General features: G+C 41.9%; 2 protein-coding genes across 3 annotated transcripts; both read left to right on the plus strand.

The window, feature by feature from the left end:
- Positions 1-167: 167 nt before the first annotated feature.
- zgc:172136 (uncharacterized protein LOC566376 homolog) lies at positions 168-10,329 on the plus strand. 2 transcript variants are annotated; one of them, XM_054600299.1, is made up of 14 exons: positions 168-335; positions 3,064-3,259; positions 3,405-3,495; positions 4,698-4,777; positions 4,964-5,040; positions 5,193-5,388; positions 5,545-5,700; positions 6,221-6,286; positions 6,767-6,835; positions 6,945-7,119; positions 7,670-7,948; positions 8,601-8,732; positions 8,832-8,902; positions 9,009-10,329. In XM_054600299.1, exons 2-14 carry the CDS (start codon positions 3,182-3,184, stop codon positions 9,297-9,299), a joined length of 1,761 nt encoding a protein of 586 aa, XP_054456274.1. In that variant the 5' UTR covers positions 168-335; positions 3,064-3,181; the 3' UTR covers positions 9,300-10,329. The 2 variants fall into 2 exon arrangements, with proteins under 2 accessions (XP_054456274.1, XP_054456275.1); XM_054600300.1 differs by lacking the exons at positions 168-335; positions 3,064-3,259 and having other exon boundaries at positions 4,964-5,027.
- A 112-nt stretch (positions 10,330-10,441) lies between these two features.
- tarbp1 (TAR (HIV-1) RNA binding protein 1) lies at positions 10,442-23,829 on the plus strand. The gene is made up of 29 exons (XM_054599928.1): positions 10,442-11,527; positions 11,622-11,719; positions 11,832-11,901; positions 12,394-12,548; positions 12,657-12,709; positions 12,839-12,936; positions 13,030-13,165; positions 13,253-13,349; positions 14,039-14,128; positions 14,240-14,387; positions 14,476-14,742; positions 15,299-15,396; positions 15,491-15,649; positions 15,731-15,951; positions 16,050-16,293; positions 16,431-16,619; positions 16,716-16,906; positions 16,984-17,043; positions 17,155-17,275; positions 17,870-17,980; positions 18,106-18,255; positions 18,347-18,433; positions 18,526-18,731; positions 18,824-18,905; positions 19,004-19,175; positions 19,275-19,460; positions 20,120-20,244; positions 21,079-21,215; positions 23,145-23,829. The coding sequence occupies exons 1-29, from the start codon at positions 10,594-10,596 to the stop codon at positions 23,326-23,328; spliced, it is 4,869 nt and encodes a 1,622-aa protein (XP_054455903.1). The 5' UTR covers positions 10,442-10,593; the 3' UTR covers positions 23,329-23,829.
- The last annotated feature ends 311 nt before the right edge of the window (positions 23,830-24,140 follow it).

Below are 24,140 nucleotides of genomic sequence, written 5' to 3' on the forward strand. Positions count from 1 at the left end.
ATATGTATAAATATTAATATTTATTGTTATTTAATACTCATGCGATAAATACAAAACATAAATATTGAATATAATATCAAAACATTTCCAACGAGAGTTCAATCACAGCAGACCACCCCTACAACTATCCGAGATGGTACGGCTCAATCGTTAGCGCTACACGCTGGTTGAAGAAGCTGGGTTGCAACACGCAGCGGGGAGGGGGAGAGACTGGCGTCCTCCACACTTCTGTCATGAGTTTATTCGGCACGGAAAAGTAGATTTTGAGTCCGAACCGAAGCACCAAGAAGACCTGCGACTGACTTTTGAGCCCCTTCTCCTCGCACAATGTGATGGTAAGTAGCCCACTGCTTCATTCAGCGAGCTAAATGAGTTAGAGATGCACTTGTTGCGTTTACTTACCAGCCAACTAAACACGCTTCTATCTGAGGGAAATGTTCACGGTTAGTTGTTAAAAAAAAAAAAAAAAAAAAAAAAAAAAAAAAAGTATTACTCTACAACCTCATGCTCATGTTTCTGATTTGAGGTAACTAGACTCCTGCAGTAAATATATGTGTAAATAACTGAACTACACCGACACTTTGAAACAACTTTTTGTTGCGTTTACGTGCAAATAACGAGATGCGTTTGATACAATGGAGAATATAGGAACAGAGCTATAGTTTGACTGCAGCTCTCTGAATTCCTGTTCTAGTCTCTTTTAATGAGAAATGTGCCTGTCAGGGTTCTGGGTAAGAAATGCACTGCTCCCTCAGTACTGAAAAGGGGGCTCACCTTATTGTTTTTACATCATAAATGGCCTTCCCCCTGTTTAATCCCCCTCCTGGTTTATTCTCTTCTGGTTTTAGAGGGCTGTGAGGATCTCTTGCGCAGTGCATAAGGGATGCTTTTCAAATAGCCAGCAGTGCCTTCAGAAGCAGGGATTATGACAGTCTTGAAGGGTATTAAGGCATACAGATGGCTACTCTCATGTGATGCCAGGTGGGGGGGTCTGAAAACGTCAATCAGCACTGTTTGGGCTGATGGTAAACGTGTTATGGAGGTGGGATGCAGGGAAGACTAGTGTAGTTTATCTGATGGTGCTCTGGATGATTAAGGTTGGTATTGCTTTACTATTACAGGCATATATTGATGTACTGTAATATGGCATTATTGATACTTATCATTTTAAGTAAACTTATGTTTGCCCTGTGTCATTGATGTCAACATGTTATTTGTTACATTTTTTTTGTTTTATTTTATTTGAATATCAGGGTGCATTCGAATTTATTGCAATTTTTTTCCCCCCAACTGGGCTCACAAGTACATTTCTATTGCATTTTATTTTTTCATTGGCCAAACATTACATTGCAAGTAAAGTTCAGATGTCTAACAAGGCTTATGCTTTTTTCCAAGACAAAATATCTAAGTTATTAAAATGTACAGTGTAAAAAAACTGTTTTCATTCAGGGCAGATGCAAAGTCCAAATTCCTAGAATTTATTTTTTCTCCTTAGAAATCTGTCACTATTTTTCAGTCTCATTGTTTCACACCCGAAATGCTCAAAAATTGCTTACATATGTCTACCACCTCCAGTATATCCGTAATAAAAACAAGATATAGTGTATTATCATTTTGTTATCATCACATGTGTTTTTATTGTCTCAATGTATATGTTTATGATTACCGAATAAAAATACATGCATACATGGGCATAAATTATATTGAAGAAGCACTCAAAAAATAGATTGTTTGATTAAAAAAAGTGTAAATTGTGTCAGAATTATTTATACATTGTCAGTATGAAAATCTATAATATATTTGACTCTGTTCTTTACTATTTGCTACAGCATCAGTGTAAATTGACAATATAGTTTGACTCATAAAAAAGTCAGATGTTCAAGCTACTGGTATTTCAGGTTCTGTGGGTCTGTTTGCTACCGAGACATAGATGTGAGTGAGGCTGTGTTTGAACATGTCCATAAGTCATATTTGGTACGACAAATGTTATGCTCTCTGAGCCAAGAACACAATACTTTTGTAGTTCCCACAACTTGTTTTGTACACTGGTAGCACCTTTTACAATTATTTATTTTCTCTTGATTTATCTTAAAAAACACATGTTAAACATATGCAAACATATTTCTACATAAACTCCAATACAGTTTGGTGTAAAAAGACACAAGTATGACGCAAAGGAACAAAAGTTTGTTTGTCCCAGTTACTGTTATCATCTACTTTTTACTTGGAGGAGATTGGCACCAGAGCAGTCTGTTTCTGTTACGGGTCATTTGTTTTTTGTCCCTTGTACCTTTTCTTACTGGCTATAGTCGGAGCAGGATTTAAGGGGATCAGAGTCGGCGCGGCAGTAATTAACCTGATTAATTGATTCTGAGACGTTAATCAGATGCGTCTCGTACCAGTAGGGGCTGCAGGTCAGCATAGTGGGGCAAGCTTCAGATGAGTCTTGGTTGCAAGTAGACTGTCCCTGTCCACCATGGCCAATTGTTTTGGTATCTTAAGCATCATCTGCAATAACACAAATCCTTATTACAATTTAGCGGTGCTGCAGTTACTGTTTGAATAGACAGGATACGCAGCGGGGTTGTCTGATTGATTGTCACCAGTTAATGACTATAATTCGGATTACAGTATGATAAACTCATTAAATTTCACCAATTGGATCTCTGTTTTTCCATTATACTCTATTGTAGTGTTTGGTGATTTTTCTTTTTAAGGGAGACCAATTTATGTCATGTATTTGATTAAGTTTTGGAAGATGAATGTGTTTCTGGAAGATTAATGTGTTGGTAAAAGATTTTACCTCAGAAGGAACAAGCCATGTTGGTTGTGGGATAATCAGAGACAGACATGTAATTGTTTCTGAGTATGGGATTGTTTTTGCTTTGACTGATTGATGATGTGCTGATGCAACATCACTGCAGGAGGTTACATGTTACACAACGCAACCTAGATCTGTTTTAAATTCCAATCTGCTGTCTTCATCATTCACATTGAACTGTAGTTGCATCATGTCTTTAAATGTCATTGCTTATCTTACTCTGATGCCATCTGTCTTCTCAGGTGCAATATGGACGAACTGCCCTGGAACAGATAAAAACGCGAAGGATAGAAGAAGCAAGAGAAGACTGAGACATTTCAACAGAGAGAAAGTACTTATCACCGACCCACACAAGACATCATGTCCACCGTGATAAAGCAGGAGAGAACCATTTGTGTTCTCCTCCCCAACAAAGACCAGCTGGACATCACTGTTGGGGTGGGTGTTTTTAATATGTCTCTAGCTGTCATTTTGACTATCACCAAGAGGTCAACATTCTTCTTATCATTACAATATATTGACTGCACTGCATGGTTTGTGAATGCATATTGAATACAGACTTCTTTTGTCTTCTCTGCTCTAGCCAAAGTCCACAGGACAGGATGTTTTTAATCGAGTGGCAGAACTTCTTGGGATCAAAGAGCTGCACTTTTTTGGCTTCACAGTAGTGAGAGGTAAGTTCACTCCTCATTGACCCCTCAGCCGCTGAACCTGAAGGGACTGTTCACACTAGAGTACACGGCAGTATAGTCAGAAGACTGTTTGTTGATCAGTTTATGCACGCATGGCACATTTCAGCAGTCAATCAGTCTGATTGTAAACAAGAGCATCTTGTTTGGATAATGACGATTTACTGCAGGGCTTTGCAGTGCCACTCTTTTAGTGGCACTTGTTTATGTTAGAGTGTGGAAAATGTCTTCCGCCAATAAGCTATCCCACCAAAGCCAAAATATTTCATTATTCCCTCCCAGTCTGCATAATTAAATGGAGTGATCTAGTTTAGCCACTGCTAAGTTCGGAAATTTCTGTTTCCTTGTGTTTATATTCAATTTCTTTGTACAAATACGTTGAAATGCCTTGGTAATCTTGTGTGGCTCACCACATGAACAAGCAACCTTTTGTTTTTGTGGTGTTGGTTCAGCGATCACTTAGGCCTGGATTCCTGCAATATTAACTTCATTAAGCCTGGAATGCACCCTTGCATTCCTGCTCTTCACTGAGGGGAGGGACGGATTGATGATGGGAAGAGGAGGGTGGGAGTGGAGGGGAAAAGTGGTTGGGGAACTTGTCATGCCACAGGCTGGCTTACTAAACGCTTACTCAATGACTTCAATGAAGGATGAGGGTTGAAGGAATTGCAATGAGTCAGAGTAGGCTGAAAGGAGAATATGGATGGTTAAAGGAACAAGTTGTGAAACGGCTTTGAGAACATGATTTGGCTGCTAAACGTTGAACAAAAGAGATAAGGTGGATCAAATAGAAAAATGCCCATGTCATGACTCATAGGACCAGGCTGAGAGTGATACAACATCGTCATTCCCAGCATATGTTGCAAACAGCATTTAAGCCCCTCAACCGAAATAGAATCCAACATTAAAAAACAATGTTGGTAAATGGAAAGCTGGAAATAAAAAGCTAAATATCAAAATAAAAGCTCTGCTTTGTTGAATGCATCTAGCCATCCCTTAACACATTACAATTAGCATTGTTGTCATTTGCTTCCTTGTAGCCTCATTCACAAAAGAAAGGGCAAGGGCTTTTTTTCTTTTGCACTAATGAATTCCATTGTTGGGCACATTTTACGCTTGGTTACATTATTGTTTTGTTTGCTTGCTAACTGTCTGCCGCTTTCCCGGATGTCTTTCTTTTATCCCAGACAATGAGCACATCTTTTTAGACATGGAGGAGAAACTCACCAAATACTTTCCTAAGGAATGGAAGCAAGATCTTGGAAAGGTAAGGCAGCTTGTTGGGAAAGGGTAGAACATGTTGATGGAGTAAATTAGGAGCATTTTGCTGTGACTCACTGTCATGTCATTTAATTGGGAGGCACAGTTCTGTGGCCTACATGCACCAACTTTTTATTAAGCATGACAAAAGATGCACACCGACCTTAACCAATGTGTTTATTTCTGTACACAGGGATTACTGAAGAGACCCTTGCCTCAAGTGCTCTGCCTCAAAGTGCAGTACTACATAGAAAACGGTAGACTCTTTTGGTATGTCCTCTATATATGTTCTATATGCATCTTCCTCACTACTGGACAATCGTGCTTTTTTTTTTTTTTTAAATCAATCTTTATATTCCTTTCTGACTACCTTTTTGTCCTCGCTTACCCTCTTTTTTTTTGCTTTTGGTGTGTGGTACCAGTGAACGTAAGGCACGACATATATACTACTCTGACTTGCGGGAGCGGGTGCTTCGCTCTGAATGTCGTCAGAAGGAGGAGGTTTACTTCCAGCTGGCTGGTTACGCCTTGCAGGCTGATCTCGGGGACCACCCGCTGCCCAGGCAGGATATGGAGGTCACTCCTTACTTTGAACCCAAGGAGTACTTTCCCCCATGGGTAGGTGATGCTGTGTGACAGAAGTAGGAAACAAAACAACTTTCAATCTAACTCATTGTTTTGTATATAACTCTAATATATATTCGTCCTTAATACATTTTAATGTTTTATACTTTGAGGTCCCAATCCATGTCTGTCCCTGTTTTCCTTCTGTAGATTGTAGCTAAGCGTGGAGTGAGCTACCTCCTCTGCCATGGGCCCAAGGTGCATCAGGAGCTGTGGGGCATGTCTACTCGTGATGCCATGCTGCTCTTCATCAAGGAGGCATGTCGACTGGAGGATGTACCCGTCACGTTTTACAGACTGCAAAAGGTCATGAGTCAATTCAGGTTTTCATTATTATAAATGTAATAGATCACATTTATGTTGTAGCACACACACCATACTGCAGGGTGTTTGTTTGATTTGATCGATATCATTAAAATAAGAAATTATGATTATTTAGGCTGGTGGGTCGTGGAATTTGATTTCAGCCCATTTTTATCTCAGACACTCCAGACATATTACTTCCCTTTGACTGAAGTAATGTCTATCCAACACAAATACAATTAGTTTGGCTTCATTTGAGCTTTGCTGGACAAATGACTATAGGACAGTTATGTAACCTTCCATCTAATCCAGTTAGCTGTCCTCCCCATTCCAAGACCACTCATCTACTGAGTGATATTTTGAAGGCGGGCCCATCCATTACGTAATGTTTTATCACTTTTAATTTGTTGTAAGCAGCAGCCCAGTGTTTCCCAGTGAATGGGAGAGGGACTCAGCTGTGTAACTGTTATCTTATCTGAACTGCTCACATGCCCCTCTGACATCTCATCATTCATTTGTTCAGGACAAGAAAGAAGAGAGAGGAACGGCATTGCTCGGTCTGACCCTGCGAGGAATGCAGGTTTATCAGGTACGTGCATGTACGAGTGTGCTGTTGATGCATAGTATATGCGTCAACACATGCGTATATACGAGTGAACCTGCGTTTGCTCAAAGTCTAGTCTTTGTATCTGCAGCCTAATAAAACCTCTGACTAGACGTGTGAAGAATGTGTGGGATTCCTACCAACAGCAGTGCATCAGGAGATAGGAGCTGTCTGCCATGCCCGTCAGTTGTTTGATCTGTCCATCAGGGGCCATCTGGGGGGGATTAGGGCTTCAGGCCTGGCTGATGAAAGAGCCAACGGACCGTGAGATATCTCGAGAAGCCCTTGGCCTCTTCACCAAGTCCAGATGGTTCCTGTGAACAAAAAGACAATTGATTATTGATCAGTTACCTAAAAATATACCCCTGTAGACTACACATCCAGACGTCTCTTGTTGCTCAGACACAAAAGCTCCCAAACATTTGAGCCGTTTCCATTAATTGTTTGTGTGTTTTGTATTCCTAGGAGGTAAACAACATGCGACAGATGCTGTACGACTTCCCCTGGTCAAATGTTGGACGTCTCACCTTCCTGGTATGCACACTTCTCATTTGCATTTATTTGTTAAGATTAGGTGGAATTGTGGTAACTATTTAATGGGCATTAGCTATGTACACTCTGTATAATGTATCGTCCCATTCAGGGTAAGAAATTCGAGATCCAGCCAGATGGCTTGCCATCAGCCAGGAAGCTGGTGTACTACACTGGGTCATCTTTTCGCTCTCGCCACCTCCTCCTGCACCTGAGCAGCAGCCATCGCCTCTACCTCAGCCTCCAGCCTGCCCTCAAACACCTACGCCAGCTGGAGGACAGCGAAGGTAAGGGAGAGAGAATACAAGGACATGATTAGTATAAGTCATAATTGCAGTTCGGCTGGGGGCCACCGGGACTCAGCAGAACAATTCTGTAGCCACTTAAAGTTTAAATGCATAACTTAGGAAAATACATTTATTACCACACAAACAAAGCAAAAGAGTTCTTGTTTTAATAATCACATTTGTTGCAGAGTAGCTGATCAAATGTATCGCTAACGGACAAACTTAATGAAAGGCATTATATTGAAAAAAACATCATTTTTGCCCTTCCTAAGAAAACACGTATTCTGGTGTGTTAACGGTCTAAATATAGTAGTCTAAACAAATAAGCTGTGAGAACAATTTTGCTTCATCTGCAACCCTTGAAGGGTTAACAATATTATCTCCAGCATTTTGTAAGCAGTTTATAGCAGTTTCCAGTCTACCAAAGACAACTTAAATCCTTGGTATATCCACAGTACTTTCTATCAACTTCTTATCACATTGCTAACCTCAGTTTATTTACATAATGTATATTCCAATTTAAAAAATATATATATTTTCTTCATTTTAGATAAAAAGCGTTACAGAGAGTCATACATCAGTGATGACCAGGACCCCCCTGACAGTGAGAGCAGCCCTGGTCTCTCCCGACACTCCACCGGCAGCTCTGGGATTGAAGCTGACGCCCGCCAACACAGCATCTCCACAGAGATGGCCTCCATGGAGGAGGAGGGTCAACGGCGAGCAGAGAAGTGTTTCAGCTCAGCAGCCATCCGTGGCAGCTCCCGTACCTTCGGGTTCGACACAGCCAGTAAGGCTCGAACAGAAGACGAGGGGTGGCAAGAGGAAGGTGAGAGGATTTTTATACTGAAACCTTTGTACCGACATGTTATCCATTCCTCTGCAGTAAACCAATGCTACATTTGTTGAATGAAATGGTTAGTTGGGAGACAGAAAGCAGCTGTGAGTCATGCTGAACTTGTATTTACCTCTTGGGAGTAATGGTTTACTGGTGATCTGTTGAGGATATGAGATGTTGATGATGGTTTGTTATCATTCACCCTGACCCTTAAGATGCACTTGGCAGTATGTCTCAAAGTTTGACGAATGGAATAGGGATGTACGAATATGTTAAATATGTATATAAAGATTCATTTTCAAAAAGGCAAGTTTGCTTAGCAATATCTGTTCATCCCTAAGACATTATTTCAAAGCAAGCAGTTGCATACAGTTGGGATAATGCACATTTTTTCCTCCGGCTAGGGACCATTTGCAAAACACATTGCTCAATAAATATAACGCTTGATGTCATTATTTCATATTTTCATGCATTTGTGTTCTTTCAATATCCAGAACCTCAAGCCATACTTTACCCTTGTGCAAAGTTATTTTCTTTTCAGTTTCATTGTGGTCCTAACTACAAATTTAGTCACTACAGATGAGAGATTGTTTTCAGAATTTGCCTAATCAGATTTCTAAATCGTTTTTTGTTTTTTCTCCAGAGATCAAAACCAATTTTGGAAGTCCAAGGGAGGTCCTTGTGGATGATCCTGAAGAGCTGTTCCATTTGGCTGATCGTCTTGAAGGAGTGTCAGTGGATTGTTCAGAACTCTCCTTAGAGACTCGTTCACCAGGTATTAATAATTTACATAATTGTTACATAATACAGAATATTATTTAATATTATTCAATTAATATATTATTCTCATGTCCAAATCTTTTGGTTTCTACAGAAAACAAAGCGTGTCCCCAAGACATTGATGGTGACCTCGGAAAATTATGTAACAAGGATACGTTAGAACAGGTTGGACGTCTATCTTCTTTCCAGTGACTTCCTTTTTCTTTTCCTGCTTTGGATTCCTCTGTTGTATTGCTTTAGCTTTTATCTTTACCTCCTGTCCCTATCCTAGTTGCTGAACTCTAGGGCACAAGTTTGCGTGGATCGGCACAGCCACAGTCTAGATGATGTACGTCTGTTTCCACCTCCAGCACCCCTGGGGACCACACTGCCACCCGATTCCTCCCACAGCTATACCTTTGGCCTCCCAGATGTCTCAAAAAACACAAAGACCCCTGTTGATCAGAGTTATTACACTCTTTTGCACTGCCAAGCCAAACCTTCCTTTTATGGCCGCAGGTCTACTAACTGCCTCTCCCTGGACATGTTAAGTGACGAACAGTTCCTGGAATTCATACTTTGAATACGCCAATTACTTCCACAAATACGCCTTCTCTTCATTTATTTACAGTGCAGCTGACTTGTAGGTTGCCAACACATGAATGTCTCAAGTGTCTTGTTTTTTTTACTGCATGTGTTGATTATGACAACACGGGATGTGTGTGTGTTTCAATTTGCAGAGAGACATTATTGAAAATGACAAGACCCCTCATTTCTCATAGAAAAGCTGTGGATTAGAGAACAGATCTAATTCAGCAACATTTCAATTGGTAAACAAAGCATATTTATTAATGTTGTATATTGTGTACATACTGCTTGCACTATTTTATTACATTTCTTATTGGTTTTATTTTCTTTTATAAGTTCATGCTGTTAAAATGTCTGAACAGGGTTAATGTCAGGGGCATAACGTTTGACAGTAACAGACATTTTCCATGCTAATGTAAACACTTACATTTTCTTGTTTTATTCAGGAGAAACTCTGTAAGCCACAGTGCTAATGTTTGTGCTCTTGTATCTTTTATACTGTTTTTAAAAACATCATATTTTATAATATACTCTATTTTTCTATAGTGTGCTCTGTCATGCTCTTCTTATTAGTCTGCTACAGCAATGTAGCTGCTGATGTGGAAAATTGAACCTCTTTACAGCTGGTTATGCATTCATCCAAAGCTTTTCTATTCAATACTCTCCCCTCGCTGTTGTAATTACAACAGAAAGTGTTCTTTGTAAAGCACTATTTCTGTAACCAGTAGGTGTATAATGAATCTGCAGTATTTTTGTATTATGTAACCCCCAAACAAAGAGCCTCTCTGTCTTCTTTTCTCAGACATTATCTTCTCTGTTTTGTAAATGATAATTGGTATGCAAAATAACTGATGTCTTTAGCCTATATGAACGCAGTTTGAACGATTTCAAGTCTGTAAACACTTTCTTCCAATGCCAATAATGTATGAACAAATGTCAGAAATTCACAATACCCAACAATTCATTTTTTTTTTTATCTAAAGCAACGGTTTTTTTTTTTTACGATAGTTAAAATAAATTCTTAATCCCACTAAAGGAAACCGGATGTCTTCAATCTTTCACAAGTTGTTTGTGTTAATGTTATGCTTATGGTGTATATTTTCAATTAGGGCAAAACTTCAGTGCTATTCATTTAAGAGTCAATCCCACTTCTCGCGAGAGTTTGCGATTACGTTTGCGGAAGTTTACATTCCGTTTGGAAAAAACGTGTTGCGCATGGACGCCGCGAGAACAGTCTGTTGCGGGGTTATCTTAGCTTGTTCCGGGCACCGAGGCAGCAGAGCTTCACAATGTATTCCGTCTTAATTAACGCGGTGTTGTCCAGCTCTCCGGACTACGACCTTTTATTCCAGTCTCTGACCTGGCACAGTGACTCGTGGCCGGGGACGGAGCGAGTGGAGGCGCTGACAGCTTTCATTGAAGGACTCGGACCGATTTTGGCCGAGTCGGACACTACTCTTTCAGCAGCGAAAAGAAGATCTATTACAGATCAAATCGACTCTGTGATTTGGACCCAGTGTCTACCTCTTCTCTCCAGAATATCCGCAGAAGCCGGCGTAGGCATGCGGTGCAGGGAGAGCACCGCCGCTGCCTGCAGACTGGTGAGTGTGTGTGTCCCGCTGTGTGACGCGGCTGTCCCGGGACGGGTAGCTCGGTCCGTCCTGCCGTCACTCCAGCAGTGTGGGGAGGACGCAGCCGGTCCTGGGCGACTCAGTGTGGAGGTTGCCAGCGAGGTCATGGCTGCTCTGGTCCCTTCTCTGTCAGCGGACGAGCAGCTCACACTCAGCGCCTTGTCATCCGCCTTGTCCTGCATCAAAACTCTCCCTGATGCGTTGGTCTCTAAGATCATAGTCAGGCTGCTCTTAACTGTCCTGAACTGCTGCAGCGGCCCGAGGTTAACCAGCATCCTCCGGCTGATCCTGGATGATATGTGCAGCTGGCACTCCACTGACCCCACCCATGTGGTCACAGAGCGGACACTGCTGTGTTTGACCGCCCTGTCAGACCACCTGCTGAAGCCTCACAGCATCCCCTCCTCTTCCTCCTCTTCCTCCTCCTGTGAGCTCGACCCTCGTCTGTCCGTCCAATTCTGGAGGATCGTTCAAGATGGACTGACTCACAGAGACAGCGTGTCACGAAAGAGGGCGTTGTACCTGCTGAAAATGTGCGTGGCCCTGTCAGAGGAGGAGGGGTTGGACTGTCCTCCCTCTCCATCAGAGGAAGGTAACCTGCTCAGATTTGCTGACACTAACCAATTCAAGTTCACTGGTGCTGTATTGTTTGTTTTCTCACTGTTTTTTTTTTTTAATTGTTGCAGATGACATCTTGTTCAAATGGGCCCCTAACAGGAGGAAGTTGCTGAGAGAGTTCTGGGAGGATTACGCACTGGTGATGGAGACCCTGGAGGAAAACCAGGTAGGAAATCCCACATGGCTGCTGGTTTATTACCAGTACAGAGATGGGAATCATGATACAGTCTTGTAACCTTGCTTATCTCTGCTTTTTTGTTTTTTTTACTCCTCTGCAGATTCATGTCGTCCGGCCAGTTCTTAACAGAATAGACACGTTGATCCAAACAACAGTAAATGATAGTCAAGGTAACACTAGAGTTGGGTAATCCAATTAGATACTTTTGTTTTGTTTAATTATGAATATTTGAAAAGATTCGTTTTACAGCATTCTCTAGCAGATTACTTGTTTATTTTGGACATTTCTGGCTTTGTTTTGGTGTAGGTCGGACGAATTGTTAAAAAGTCGTTAAAACTTTATGACATAAAACGGATCACTTTAACCCATTAGTTGACCATGAGCCTAAAGTGCTGAACTGATCACATTCACTTTTCATCAACCACTGACAATTTCATAAACACACATCTTTGATTGTCTTATCACAACCACTTGTAAGGAGAGTTTTCAATTTAAAAAAAACATCAGTCAATAAATGAGAAAATAAATGAAGGGCAAAAGCTTTTTTTTGAATTGCAAACATTGTATGCACTTTAAAATATAACATAATGTAATATAATATGTAAAGTACCACCTGGTTGTCTGTACCTGTTCTCTTCATCAGTGCTCTGTCTGTGTCCCAGCTTCGGGTCAGGTCTTCTTCCACCCGTCCTGGCTGCTGTGTGTTTACCAGCGGATGTTCCACAGTGAGAATAAATCCCTGATGAGAGAGGGAGTCTGTCATCTGCTCGAGCTGCAGGTCCTCCAGCAGCCGGCCTTTGCTTTGGCCTTTTCTCAGGTACAGGCGCAGACACAATTCATTCAATGTGATTTTAGACTTATTAATTGAATGTCACAGAAATCACTCAAAGTGCACAGTTTTCTCTTCTGTTGCTTTGCTCCTCAGTTCATCGTTGGCCCTTTCATGGATGTTCTGTCTGAAACGTCGCTCTTTTACAAGTGAGGGTTTAAAATCTAAACACCAAGATAATAAATGAAAGCAGGGATATCTGTGTTATTATGTTAATATTATATTAAATAAGTGTTTCTGCACCAGGCCTCATTGACCCACCTTCTGTCCACATGTAGGTCAGCCGGGCAGAGTGTAGGAGATTGTCCTGAGCTCGGGGCCAAACTGCAAGTCTTCATGACCACCTTCTTTACCAGTTTACCATCAGAGCACAGAGGTACAGGAAAACAGACGCTGCAGAGAATAAATGTTCACAAAGCGCTGACTCGCAGCTCATGGATACAAATTGAAATTCTCTTTTGCCTTGTAGACCGTATGTTGCTTCAGATGATTCAGCAGCTGTGCTCTAAGCACTGGTGTGCGGTCCCCCTCCTCTTCCTCTCCCAGGCTCTATCCAAACTGCCTCCAGGTCCACTGCTGGGGATCGAGGGGCTCACTGCTCTCAGGTACCTCATCACGGCTGCAGTTACACAGACGGTAACGTATTGTCACGCTGTAGATGGAAGCTCATTTAAGCCTCTTTTGTTTTCCAGGGAGGTGCTGCGCTCCACCATGATCACTCATCAGGTCCTGCTGAGAGGTGCTGCTCAGTGCTTCTTGCTGAAGAGCGCTCTCTGTCTCACAGAAGTGGTAGGACATAAATAGTGTACTTGATGCTAAAATAACTGAAACACCTAATTATATAATATGACAGCGCTGTTGTTAACAGCATGATGACCACTATGTTTATTTTACTATGACTCTTTAAAAGTACCATGCATTTTATTGTTTAAAGTAAACATGCTTTTAAGTTTCTTTTGGTCGATGGTGGTGAGGGTCAAGTTATGATTACACAGGTGCTGATGCAATAGTACAGTATAAGTTAATGTTTCAATAGTTAATTTATATTGATGAACAGAAAATCAATTAATAACAATTTTGATTCTCAATCATTGAAGTCATTTATCTAGTGAAAATTAAAAAAATTAAATTTAAGGATTTGCTGCGTTTCTCAGTTTTTCTTTCTAAATGTAATGTAAAAACATCACCAAAATAATGAAAACCTGTGGAAAAACAAAGGAAAAGTGCTTTGGCAAAGAGGATCAGTGGTTATACATTAATATGATCCCCTCCAGAAATGTGCTCAGCTATAACACCCACAAACCTCTGCATCAAAAATGTCAAGTTTAATTCATTCCTCCGACAGTCTCAACAAAGACCCAAACACTAACTCACGGTAGGGCTTGTTGTAAGGTGTTTCTGTTATTTTGTCCAGCCCCTGTACTTTCGTACACAGCATTAAAGTTAGTGAAATGCATAATTGAAAAATCTCATTTCAGAGCGCAGTGACCCTTGATGATGTTTTTAGTTTCCTGACACATTTTCGTGCAGACGAGTCACTTTCTAGAGGGACGCAGATTTGGAATCAGGTACGATGTGTTGAAGACATGTACAGGAGCATTTGACTGTGTTAAGATGAGACTTTGGGGAAGTTTTATGTGGTCTAACATCTACCCTACATATTTGTGACATTGCTGCAGCTGTGTTCCTGGCTGTTGGACAATGAGGGCAGTTTCAAGCCCAGGATTATGGATGGAGATTTCACGGGTGCTGCCACAAAGACAGAAACTGTAAGATGCTATGTTCAAAGCGAGATGCACACTTACCTCAGAGTCCCAGCTAGCACAGGTGAGTCTGAAGACTTTCATAGATTAAGTGAATGATTCTGTCTGTGGATGAGATAAGTTGGTTTATTTTAGTTTCCCCTGCTCTTCAGGTCACAGCGAGAGGTTACCGGACTCCAGAGAAGCTGATAAGTTGGCCAGGGCCATACTTCTGTGTGTGGACATGGAACAGGATCAACCCAGAGCAGAGATCGGTTCCACTCTGGAGTCGTTACTGTCTCCACTGCTGGACACCTTGAGCAGAGTCAGCACCAATATCTACCTGCCACAGCGTAAGAGTGACAAGAGCCTGCAGCTGGTGCTCCGACTGTTCCAGCTTGGAGGAACACCGAGCTGTGAGCCTGTTGGAGAGGAGCAAGGTTGGTATTGACAGCACTGATCCGTCGTTCGAAATGCAATCTTACAAGTTGCTAAGTAAAATATTTTCCTCTCATTGAAAAGTATCTTTGTGTTTTCTGATATTTAAGATTTTAGGAACTGAAGGATTCTTGCTCTTTGTCCCTTTTTTTTTTTTCTTGCATCTTAGACTGAGATATGCTTGTTGAGTACCCTCTAATACTAACCCCTCTATCCATAGATCTAATACCTTACAATGAATTTAGTCTCGATTACTTTCTTATTCAGTCTTTAACATAACAATTGGTAGTTTGCAGAATTTTTCAAAAAGACCTTCATTACATAATTTTGTCCAGCTAGCTTCCAGAAATTCTTATGGTCAAATTATTCAATTATAATTATGTCACAAGAACACATCTTGGCCCTCAGAAACTGATCAATGTGTATGTAAAAAAAACAACGTAACTTTTCTTTACATCTTTACGTAAGCAGTGTGCTTAAAGTATTTCCTGTCATGGTTCGTATATTATGTGTCTGAGGAGTGTGTGACATTCAACTCTCTCACTCTGCTTTTCACAGTGGATCACGTGATGGTTGCCATGGAGAGGCTCATTTTCAAACTTGTCGATCCGATCCAGGAGTTTATCTTGAGGCGGCTGCTTGGGGAGCTGCAGGAGGTAAACGACTAGTCAAACGAGCCACCATCACTTAGTGAGCAGATGTTGCCCATGTCGTGGGCTCTGACGTGTAACTGTGCTGTTTCCTTTACAGCTGTTTGATGTGGAGCGGGCAGAACTGTATCTCTGTGTCCTGAGGCAGATGGTGGTCCTGTACAGTTCTACACCACAGCACCACAGTAAAATACAGCAGACCTATTTCCCTAAACTCATCAAGTACAGCCTCAAGGTGCTGCAAGAACCAGCCCAGCAGGTGCAAAGCTCAGGCAGGAATATCATTATGAAGCAGTTTGGTTTCTTGATTTATTAACACAGATTATCTTTCCATCGCCAGATCCCCTCTGTGGCAAACCAGTTGGCTAGAGCGGTTGCTATGGCGTCCCTGGCTACGGTATGTGGTCTTGTGGAGCAGGAAGTGATTGACATGCAATCAGAGACCATTTCTGCTTTGAAATCACTGAATGACTACTTCTACGATCTAGTGACATCATCCTGCCAAGGTCTGGGGAACTTGAATAAAAGATTGCAAAAACCACAGACAGGAGACGGTTTAAGGTCAGTTAAGGTCTGCTTAGAGAACTCGGTAAACCTCAACATTTTTGATAAACAAACACCAGACCAGCATGTTGACGCAAAACCATTATTTTCTTTAGTGATGCCGGAGTGCAGGGTCGCCTGCTGCAGGACTGGGGACGCATTGCTGCCAATTTCATGCGGGACCAGTGGATTTGTCTGAGCTTCCTGATTAAGGCTTTTGGGATTCCTGAGTCTGTAGAGATTTCCAACAACTCCGAGACTCTCAAGGCTGCTCTGAGCTGCAGTGTGGAGGCCCTGGCTCTGCTGCCCAGCGACCTGGTGCTGCCTGTGCTCGCCTTTATGGAGACTGTGCTGCCACAAGTGAGTCTCAAATTTAAACAATTCAAATGAGGTATAACAAGGAGTTCCTTGAAGTTACAGTGGAAAAAATGTCTTACAAAAAACTAAGGTAAAATCAGACGAAGTGTGTTTCTGATTACGTGATGTTTTGATCCCAGTTACTACTTCATGAGGAGGCCATGTGTGTGGAAGCTGTGACTCTGAGCTGGGAGCTGGTTCAGGGGCTGAGCACGAACGCCCATGACTTCTGGCCGGCCCTTAAAGGCTTCATCTCCATGGCCTTCCACCGTAAACTGCTCGAGCTGACAGACACTTCAGCTCCGACACTTCTGGGCGCCTTGAAACAGGTGATTCAAATCAGGCTAGTTGACTTGGAAAGAAAGTGTGGTGCACTTTCATACTTTTTCCAATATGTAATCTATGTGTGGTGCAATTGTTTTCAGATTGCCGTTGAGCTGATGGAGCTGTCTCAGTCAAAGAGTGGAGTGTTCGGTGTGCTGCTGCAACACTGCTGTCAGACATGGCTGCCCACAGACCGAGGCAGCGACGACACTGTGTTTTCTAGTGTTTTCAGCCACATCAACATTCTTACTGAGGCCTGCGTCTATGGACCAGTGTTCAGGAGAGATCAACGGTAACTCAAAACAGCATTCCCCAGAATTGTTTCTCAGGGCTTTTACATTATTTAAATCTATTTATTCTTTTTCAAAGGCTCATCCAGGATGTCCAAATATATGTGGAGCGACTCGGTGAAGGGTGTGCGGTTACAAGGTGAGCTGCAGTTCTCCATGTGTTCTCCCGCATGGCTGTGATTTAGGATAGCGCCACTAGAGGTCTCTGTTAGTACACGGATGTTTTCAAACTTCAACTTGTGTTTTCCAGCGATAACAGGGATGACCAGTTGCCCCGCACGTGTGTACTAGCTTTCCTCAGCCGCCTGGATTCCTCTAATCTGCAGCATGAAAGACTGATAGAGGAACTAGTTATGGATTTGTTGAAAAAGGTAGGCTATAAGGGGTACTGTCACAAACTTATTTATTATTGTTAATATTTCCCCAATTCCAAAATATATAGTATGATAAAGCAAATGTATGCAAAATCACACATAAAATAATATAATTTATGTTCAACCCTTCACACAACTCTTTAAATAAAACAAAACAAATATACTGTTAAAGTGTTTTTCTCTAATAATTTCCATTTGCTTGAAATCATTCATTTGAATCATATCACAATTCCAATGAAAGTCAATAAACAAGAACACTCAGTTATTATGAGGCTTAATGATTTGTTTCCTTTGAATCCCTTGTGTCCCTTTTTGTTTTGCAGAGACTAGTTTGCAGATGTGTTGATCATCACATTTCATATTGCAGCCTTAAAATATATAAACCTTTCTCCTAACGTTCTGATCCCCAACAATATGTCATTTGTCTGTACTATTATATTTTTATGTATGGCAACAAACACGTATTTTTTTTAATTGAAATTCTGAATTGCATTTTGTCATTAAGATAATAAGCTGAACATCAGTTACAGCTCATTTAACAGCACTTAACCCCATTTTCCATTATCTCCTTCCCCCACACCATCCCTGTAGGATAACGCCATATCAAAGTCAAAAGTGCGTTACTATAGCAACTCCCTGCAACATCGTGTCAAAAACAGAGTGTGGCAAACACTGCTGCTGTTGCTGCCCAAACTCAGAGAGGTAAGTAAATTACACTCACACTTACAATCGCACAGGAAATAACCACTCAGATAATGGCCTTGTGTGTGTGTGTGTGTGTGTGTGTGTGTGTGTGTGTGTGTGTGTGTGTGTGTGTGTGTGTGCAGGAGTTTGTCGCCACTGTGCTGAACTGTGTGTTTGAAGCTGGATTCTGCAGCAACCAGGCCTCAGTCAAATACCTGATTGAGTGGATGATGATTCTGATTCTCATCCACTATCCACATCACATTGAGAGCTTTTGGGCCAGCTTCAACAGGGTGAGCTCCCGCTGTGGTTACCTACCTACCAGAAAATACTGCATCATGAGTGAAATCGCTAAATTGTTCTTGGTTTTTTTTCCCTGCACAGGATCATGAAAAGACAAAGACGAGCATCTGCACCTTCTTGTCAGTCCTGGTACATTTCAATGTCATCATTCCTAATCTTAAGGATAAGGTGAAGCCTTTGATGTTTTCTCTCCACTCCCACACCACTCTCATTGCATTGCATCTCTATATCCACAAGATCTCTCTCCCTGTGTGTTAAAGGAAGTGCATTTGCGCAAGGCGCTGGACATCATCCTGCAGTGGTGTTTCAACCATAACTTCAGCGTGCGTCTGTACGCTTTACTGGCCCTAAAGAGGGTGTGGAGCTTGGCTGGGGTCCCGGCTGAGGAAGGGTCCGCTGGGTTGGGAGGGCTGTCCACTGTGATCAAGGCCTGTCTGAACCAGGCCGAGGCCATGCAGAGCACCGGGTGAGAGTGGAACAGCTGCAACATTTACAAAAAGTATAATGTAGTTTGTTAATGTATGTATTTGAGTATGTATTTGTTCTCCCACCATTTAGAAATGCTAACAAGAACTGGACAAGGATTCAGGAGCACTTCTTCTTTGGTGCCTTTCATCCTATGAGGGATTACAGTGTTGAGGTTTGTTAGTATGTTTCTGCTGAACAAATGAAGACGGCTAAATACACTAACACAGTCTCACAACAAAGTTTTATTTTTTCTCTGTTATGCTCTTCTAGACAATTTTCTATACGTTCCCCAGTCTGTCAGAGATGGCGGATGATGAGTGGATTGCACCCTGGAAGTTTGAGAAACTGTTATGTTTCTCTGAAAGTCCATCTTTTCCTTTGAGAAATCCTGCTCCTGACCTGAGCCAGCTCCAGCCCGGAGACTGGATCCAGCAAGACAAAGGTAAAGCAGCACCTGTCACAAGCAGCAGGACCACTTGGTACAGTTTACCATCGTCTTCCCTCATCTCTGATTGAGCGGCCGTGGTGTTATATCTCCCAGGTGAGCAGAATAAGGAGGAACGCTGGGCTGAAGTGCAGAAGAAGATCACTCCCTGGAGGTTGGGGATCCAGGAGCAGGAGCCTGAACTTCAGCTGGTTCCACATCAGAGGGCTGCTCGACTGGGCAAACTGCATGGTGCCTTGCTGGTGGTAGCCTCACTTATCGACAAGCCCACCAATCTAGGAGGTCAGGAGCAGCACTTCTTTAGATTTGCATTTTTACTTTTTCTGCGTCAGGAAACTCTGTTGAATGTCTGCAGATTTCTCTTGTCATTTGCGTTACATTGTGAAGAACTAACATTACAGGCTTTTGTTTGGTTTCACAATGATGATCTGGACAAAGAGGTCAAACGCTGCTAAAACCAATCACTTGAGCCCTCTTATCAGGTAATGCCCAGTTTAGACAGGGAATGCCCAGCTTTAATCACAGACACTCCTATTTTATGTTCTCTGCAAGTGTACTCCTTTGCTTTTGTCTAAGATGATAAGGGGCTGAATCAATCAGAATTTGTTTATCGAGGAAAAGACCCATTTTCAAAACCAATATTGATACTGGATGATCTAAGCAAGACATTAGCTTGGCCGTTCTGTAAATGTTTTACTTGAAATTGCCCTCTCAGTTGCCATTACAGATGTACCTTTTTTTTATCTGTCCGTGCCCAGGATAATAGCATGGTACCTTTTTTTTGCTGACTCATCACTGCCACAGATGATGTTAAAAAAAGAAAGAAAAGTCACCGTCCTTCTTTTAGATGTCACAGGACATATTGTGGGAATTCATTTTTCAGTTCATATTTAGATGGGTATCACACTTTGTCCTCATTAGTTTATTTGTTGTTGCTTCAGGTCTTTGCAGGACCTGTGAGATCTTTGGGGCCAGCACTCTGGTTCTGGACAGCCTCCGCCACGTCAGTGACAAACACTTTCAGTCCCTGAGCGTCTCGTCTGAGCTGTGGCTTCCTCTATTAGAGGTAAAGTGCATAACGCAATCTCACACTTCACTCTATTGATCATGAAGTCTACTCTTTCCCCCAGTGGGCTAGTGATCTGAGAATATGTGGTTTTGACCCCGGGGTTAAAAAGATCTCAGTCAAAATCAATGTTGAGGGCTCTCAGCGGGCAAAACAGATGGATGTCGAAGCCAATGCAGCCGTAATCTGTAGTTTTCCTAATGGCCTTCTTGAAATTCCAAGAAAAGGTTCTACATAATATTATTCTTTTCAATAACTAAATTAGCTTATGATGCAGTTTGCCTTGGTCGTGATATTGAAAAGATTCTAGTAAATGTTAGACGCATTAACATTTAAAGAGGTGCATGCGTTTGCGAACAATCTCCTTAGTCTCATTTAGAAGTGGTGGATGCTAAAAGCTACCTCCACTTGAGCTTCACCCAAGCTCCTTCTTTAGTCCTCAATTTTGAACTTTCTGTCTCTTGTATAGTAACTGCTAAGATGAAAAGGGGCAGTAAACCAGACCCCAAGGTTAAAAAAAAATGGATCTAAATCTTCAATATTAACTCAAGGAAAACAATTAAAGGTCTTTGGTATTCTTAGATTTGTCTCTCTGAAACATGCTGTTACCCTGATGTTTATCCAAACCAGGAATATCTGTTCTTCTTCTGTATGGAGCACAAAAAGTGAACTTCTTGTGATGAGGTTACAATGTGACAGGCTCTAGTAGCAGATTTCCACATAGGTGAAAAGGGCTTAAAAGACGTTGCTTCAACTTGATTGTGTGAATCACTGTTTAAAATGAACAATTATTTGATGTCATCTCTAAGATTCTGAACTGTATCTGTTCATCAGGTGAAGCCAGTGGAGCTCGCTGACTTCCTGCAGGTAAAGAAGAGTGAAGGCTACTGTATTGTTGGAGTGGAGCAGACGGCCAACAGTCAGAGCCTCCAGGACTTCCAGTTCCCCGAGAAGACCCTGCTACTTTTGGGGTACATTTCTGAAGCATGTCTGCTTTTTAAGGATTGGGGTTGCTAACCAGATGATTGCCCTCCAATGAATAGCCACCTTGTGTGGGCCCAGTGAACCTGGGAGCTGTGTTAACGGCAGCATTAGCTCCAGGTTATGTTCTACCAAGGCAAAGTGAGTTCCACAGGAAAAGATTGAAAACAGTGCTGGAGAGAGGGAGGTCTGGAATCCCTTGCTAAGCCTGGATAAGCCGAAAGATAATAGCCCCATCTTACACCAGTTCTGTTTTCTGAAAAACAGCACACACACACACACACACACACACACACCCCCCCTAGCCTATTGTCCTCCAGGTACTGGATTACAGTTTAAAACCACATGGGGAAAAGATAGACTGGGTCGTGTACAAGCTTCCTCGCCACGTCAAGCCCAACCAACTCTTGCTGCAGTACAACAGTGTATTGTTTGCAGTATTTCATATGTTAAACATCATTAAATACAAATTTTTCCATCAATGTGGTAACCTACACACAATCAGTTGACTCAGCCTAAATACATGCGAGCCTCTGTCTTCCCATGCCCTTCGCGACTCTCACATAGATATAAAGGTGTGAGCTGACGAAGCTATTTAATATCATCTCACCGGTTTAGCATGTTTTCCTGCGGGGCCTGCACCTCTATTCTCCATGGTGTACCTGTCGGGGCATGCTGGACTGTAATTGGTACTCCCTGATGAAAAGAACGCAGGAAATGAATTACACAAAACAATACCAGCAGTGTGATGACAGCGGTAGAACAACCTTAACCTTCACCTAGTGTAGTTTGAGTTGTGACGCTTCCCTGTGGCTTTCATCAGTTGGGACATAAAATAATAGTTTTATGAAAACCATTTGTAGCTAATCAGAAGTGAACATGATTATAGATATAAGCCTGTGCAGGTTGTGACAGCAGCATGATTCACTCTCCTACAGAATGTGCACTGCAGTGGTGCGGCTGGACTGGCAGAGAGGGAAGAAATTAATATTTATCTCGTCTGTGTAGGCGTCCTGTTTTGTTTTACCCTGTTCAGTCACAGAGGTGTGAGTAGTGCTGTTAGCTTAAACCCCCGGCGTGTGAGCTGAATCTTGAGTGCTCTCACAGCTGTGTTCTCCCCAGTACAGCACGACCAGCTCTAATCTCTCATCAGGTCGCTATTATCTCACCCAGTTGCACTCGCTATGAATGTAGCTCATCATATCGGGCTTTCTTACTGTGTGGCCCCCTCTGTGGACTCACTAAACTCATTACCTCTTAATGTTTGCTTTGCATAGCCCATCTTGCTGGGTCGCAGTGTATACGCAGCTGATAACAGTCTGAATTGCTCTTGAATTGCCCTCTGTATGAAAAGCTTGATTGTGAAGATTATGAAAGATTAAGTTAGCTCCTCATGCTGAGGGTTTTTAAATGAAATCAACTGGACAGCGTCATTAAGCCAAATGAAAGCTGAAATTAAAAACATCCAGGCACAAAAAAACATTTGAATTGTGGTATATATGATACGCATCAGGGTTAAACTGAGAAAACAGATGGCCTGATGTTATATATCAGTTATGAAGAAGTCAATGTTGCCTTATTGCCGACAGGATGCACATTCCAATGTAAGTCTTGCCGTGGAATTTATTTTCATGACATTTGATAAAGCACAGAAGTGCACCCAAAAGGCCTCTTTTGAGGTTAGTCTAGTCTCTTTCCTTCCTTACAAAATAAAATTGCACTACTCATATTTTCCAAAAAATGTAATTATTTCTTTAAAGATATCTATAAATCTGCACCAAATAACTCAGCTCTTTGTGGCTTCATTACAAAAATACTGGCACCAGAAATGAAAAACCCTTTGGTAAACTAGATGCAAAATGTTCCTGTTTCTTTGTCCCACTCTAAAGTCTATTGTTTTTCTCTTTTCCTTCTTATAGCAATGAACGAGAAGGTATTCCTGCCAATTTACTTCAAATGTTTGACGTGTGTGTGGAGATCCCTCAACAAGGGGTCACGCGCTCTCTCAACGTGCATGTGAGCGCTGCTCTGCTGATTTGGGAATATACACGGCAACATCTCACCTCTGGCTCCGCTGAAGTCGACTCTAAACCGGAAAACTGAGGAGGAAACCAGCAGTGCAGCACCATGGACGAGACGTCTGAACTCCAGATGTTTACCCTAGTTGCTCCTCTCATGTAGCAAGACTGAAAAGCATCTTGGGGGGGACGTGGAGACGCTCCATACAGTTAGAGCCAGGACTTATAGTCCTGTTCTGGTTTAATGTGGTCAGCAGTCATCAGTGCAACGCTTGTGCCTTAATGAGAGTCATGAATAAAGATCTGCTCTGGTTATTACATCTAAATATTCCACTGGGCATGCTGTTATATTAATGGAGCAGTCTCTATGTTGGCAGAGCAGAGGCATTAATGGAAATGTTCCCCTTTGAGCAGGAAGTGCCTTGTTTATGTGAGCAATTACTTTATTCCCCATGGCACCAGTGAATATAATGTCCATACCCAGTATAACTGCTACTTTTGTGTTTTTATTGCAGTGTGTGATTTTAAATAGTTCTTTTTTTTTTTTGATACGGTTGACTAAATAAAACTGTGACATTACTATCCATTTCATGGACATGTGATTTATTTATTTATTGTTGTTTTGAGGTTGCATCATCAAAGGAAGCACTGAGGGGGTTAAACAGGGTTCAATAGGGTTCATGTGTACAGATTGTAAAGCCCTCTGAGGCAAGTTTGTAATTTGTGATTCTGGGCTATACAAAATAAACTGAATTGAATTGAATAGGTGCTCGTGCATCCTCCTCCCTCCTCTCCCAGCAGCGCAGGAGTTGGTTCACCTGGAGACCGTCCGACCAGAGGGGAGCAGATTACATGAGATCACACTCGTTTGTTTTTCCGTCAAGTCACGCGTGTACG

The sequence above is a fragment of the Anoplopoma fimbria genome, chromosome 6 (genome assembly GCF_027596085.1).
Source record: "Anoplopoma fimbria isolate UVic2021 breed Golden Eagle Sablefish chromosome 6, Afim_UVic_2022, whole genome shotgun sequence".
In the NCBI taxonomy this organism is placed as follows: domain Eukaryota; kingdom Metazoa; phylum Chordata; class Actinopteri; order Perciformes; family Anoplopomatidae; genus Anoplopoma; species Anoplopoma fimbria.

Coding starts and splice junctions, on each gene's coding strand:
- zgc:172136 (XM_054600299.1), top strand. CDS start 3,182: ATGTCCACCGTGATAAAGCAGGAGAGAACCATTTGTGTTCTCCTCCCC. Junction 7,949..8,600: donor CGAGGGGTGGCAAGAGGAAG/GTGAGAGGATTT, acceptor TTTTTTCTCCAG/AGATCAAAACCAATTTTGGA. Junction 8,903..9,008: donor ACAAGGATACGTTAGAACAG/GTTGGACGTCTA, acceptor TCCCTATCCTAG/TTGCTGAACTCTAGGGCACA.
- tarbp1 (XM_054599928.1), top strand. CDS start 10,594: ATGTATTCCGTCTTAATTAACGCGGTGTTGTCCAGCTCTCCGGACTAC. Junction 17,276..17,869: donor TTATGGATTTGTTGAAAAAG/GTAGGCTATAAG, acceptor CCATCCCTGTAG/GATAACGCCATATCAAAGTC. Junction 18,256..18,346: donor TTTGGGCCAGCTTCAACAGG/GTGAGCTCCCGC, acceptor TTCCCTGCACAG/GATCATGAAAAGACAAAGAC.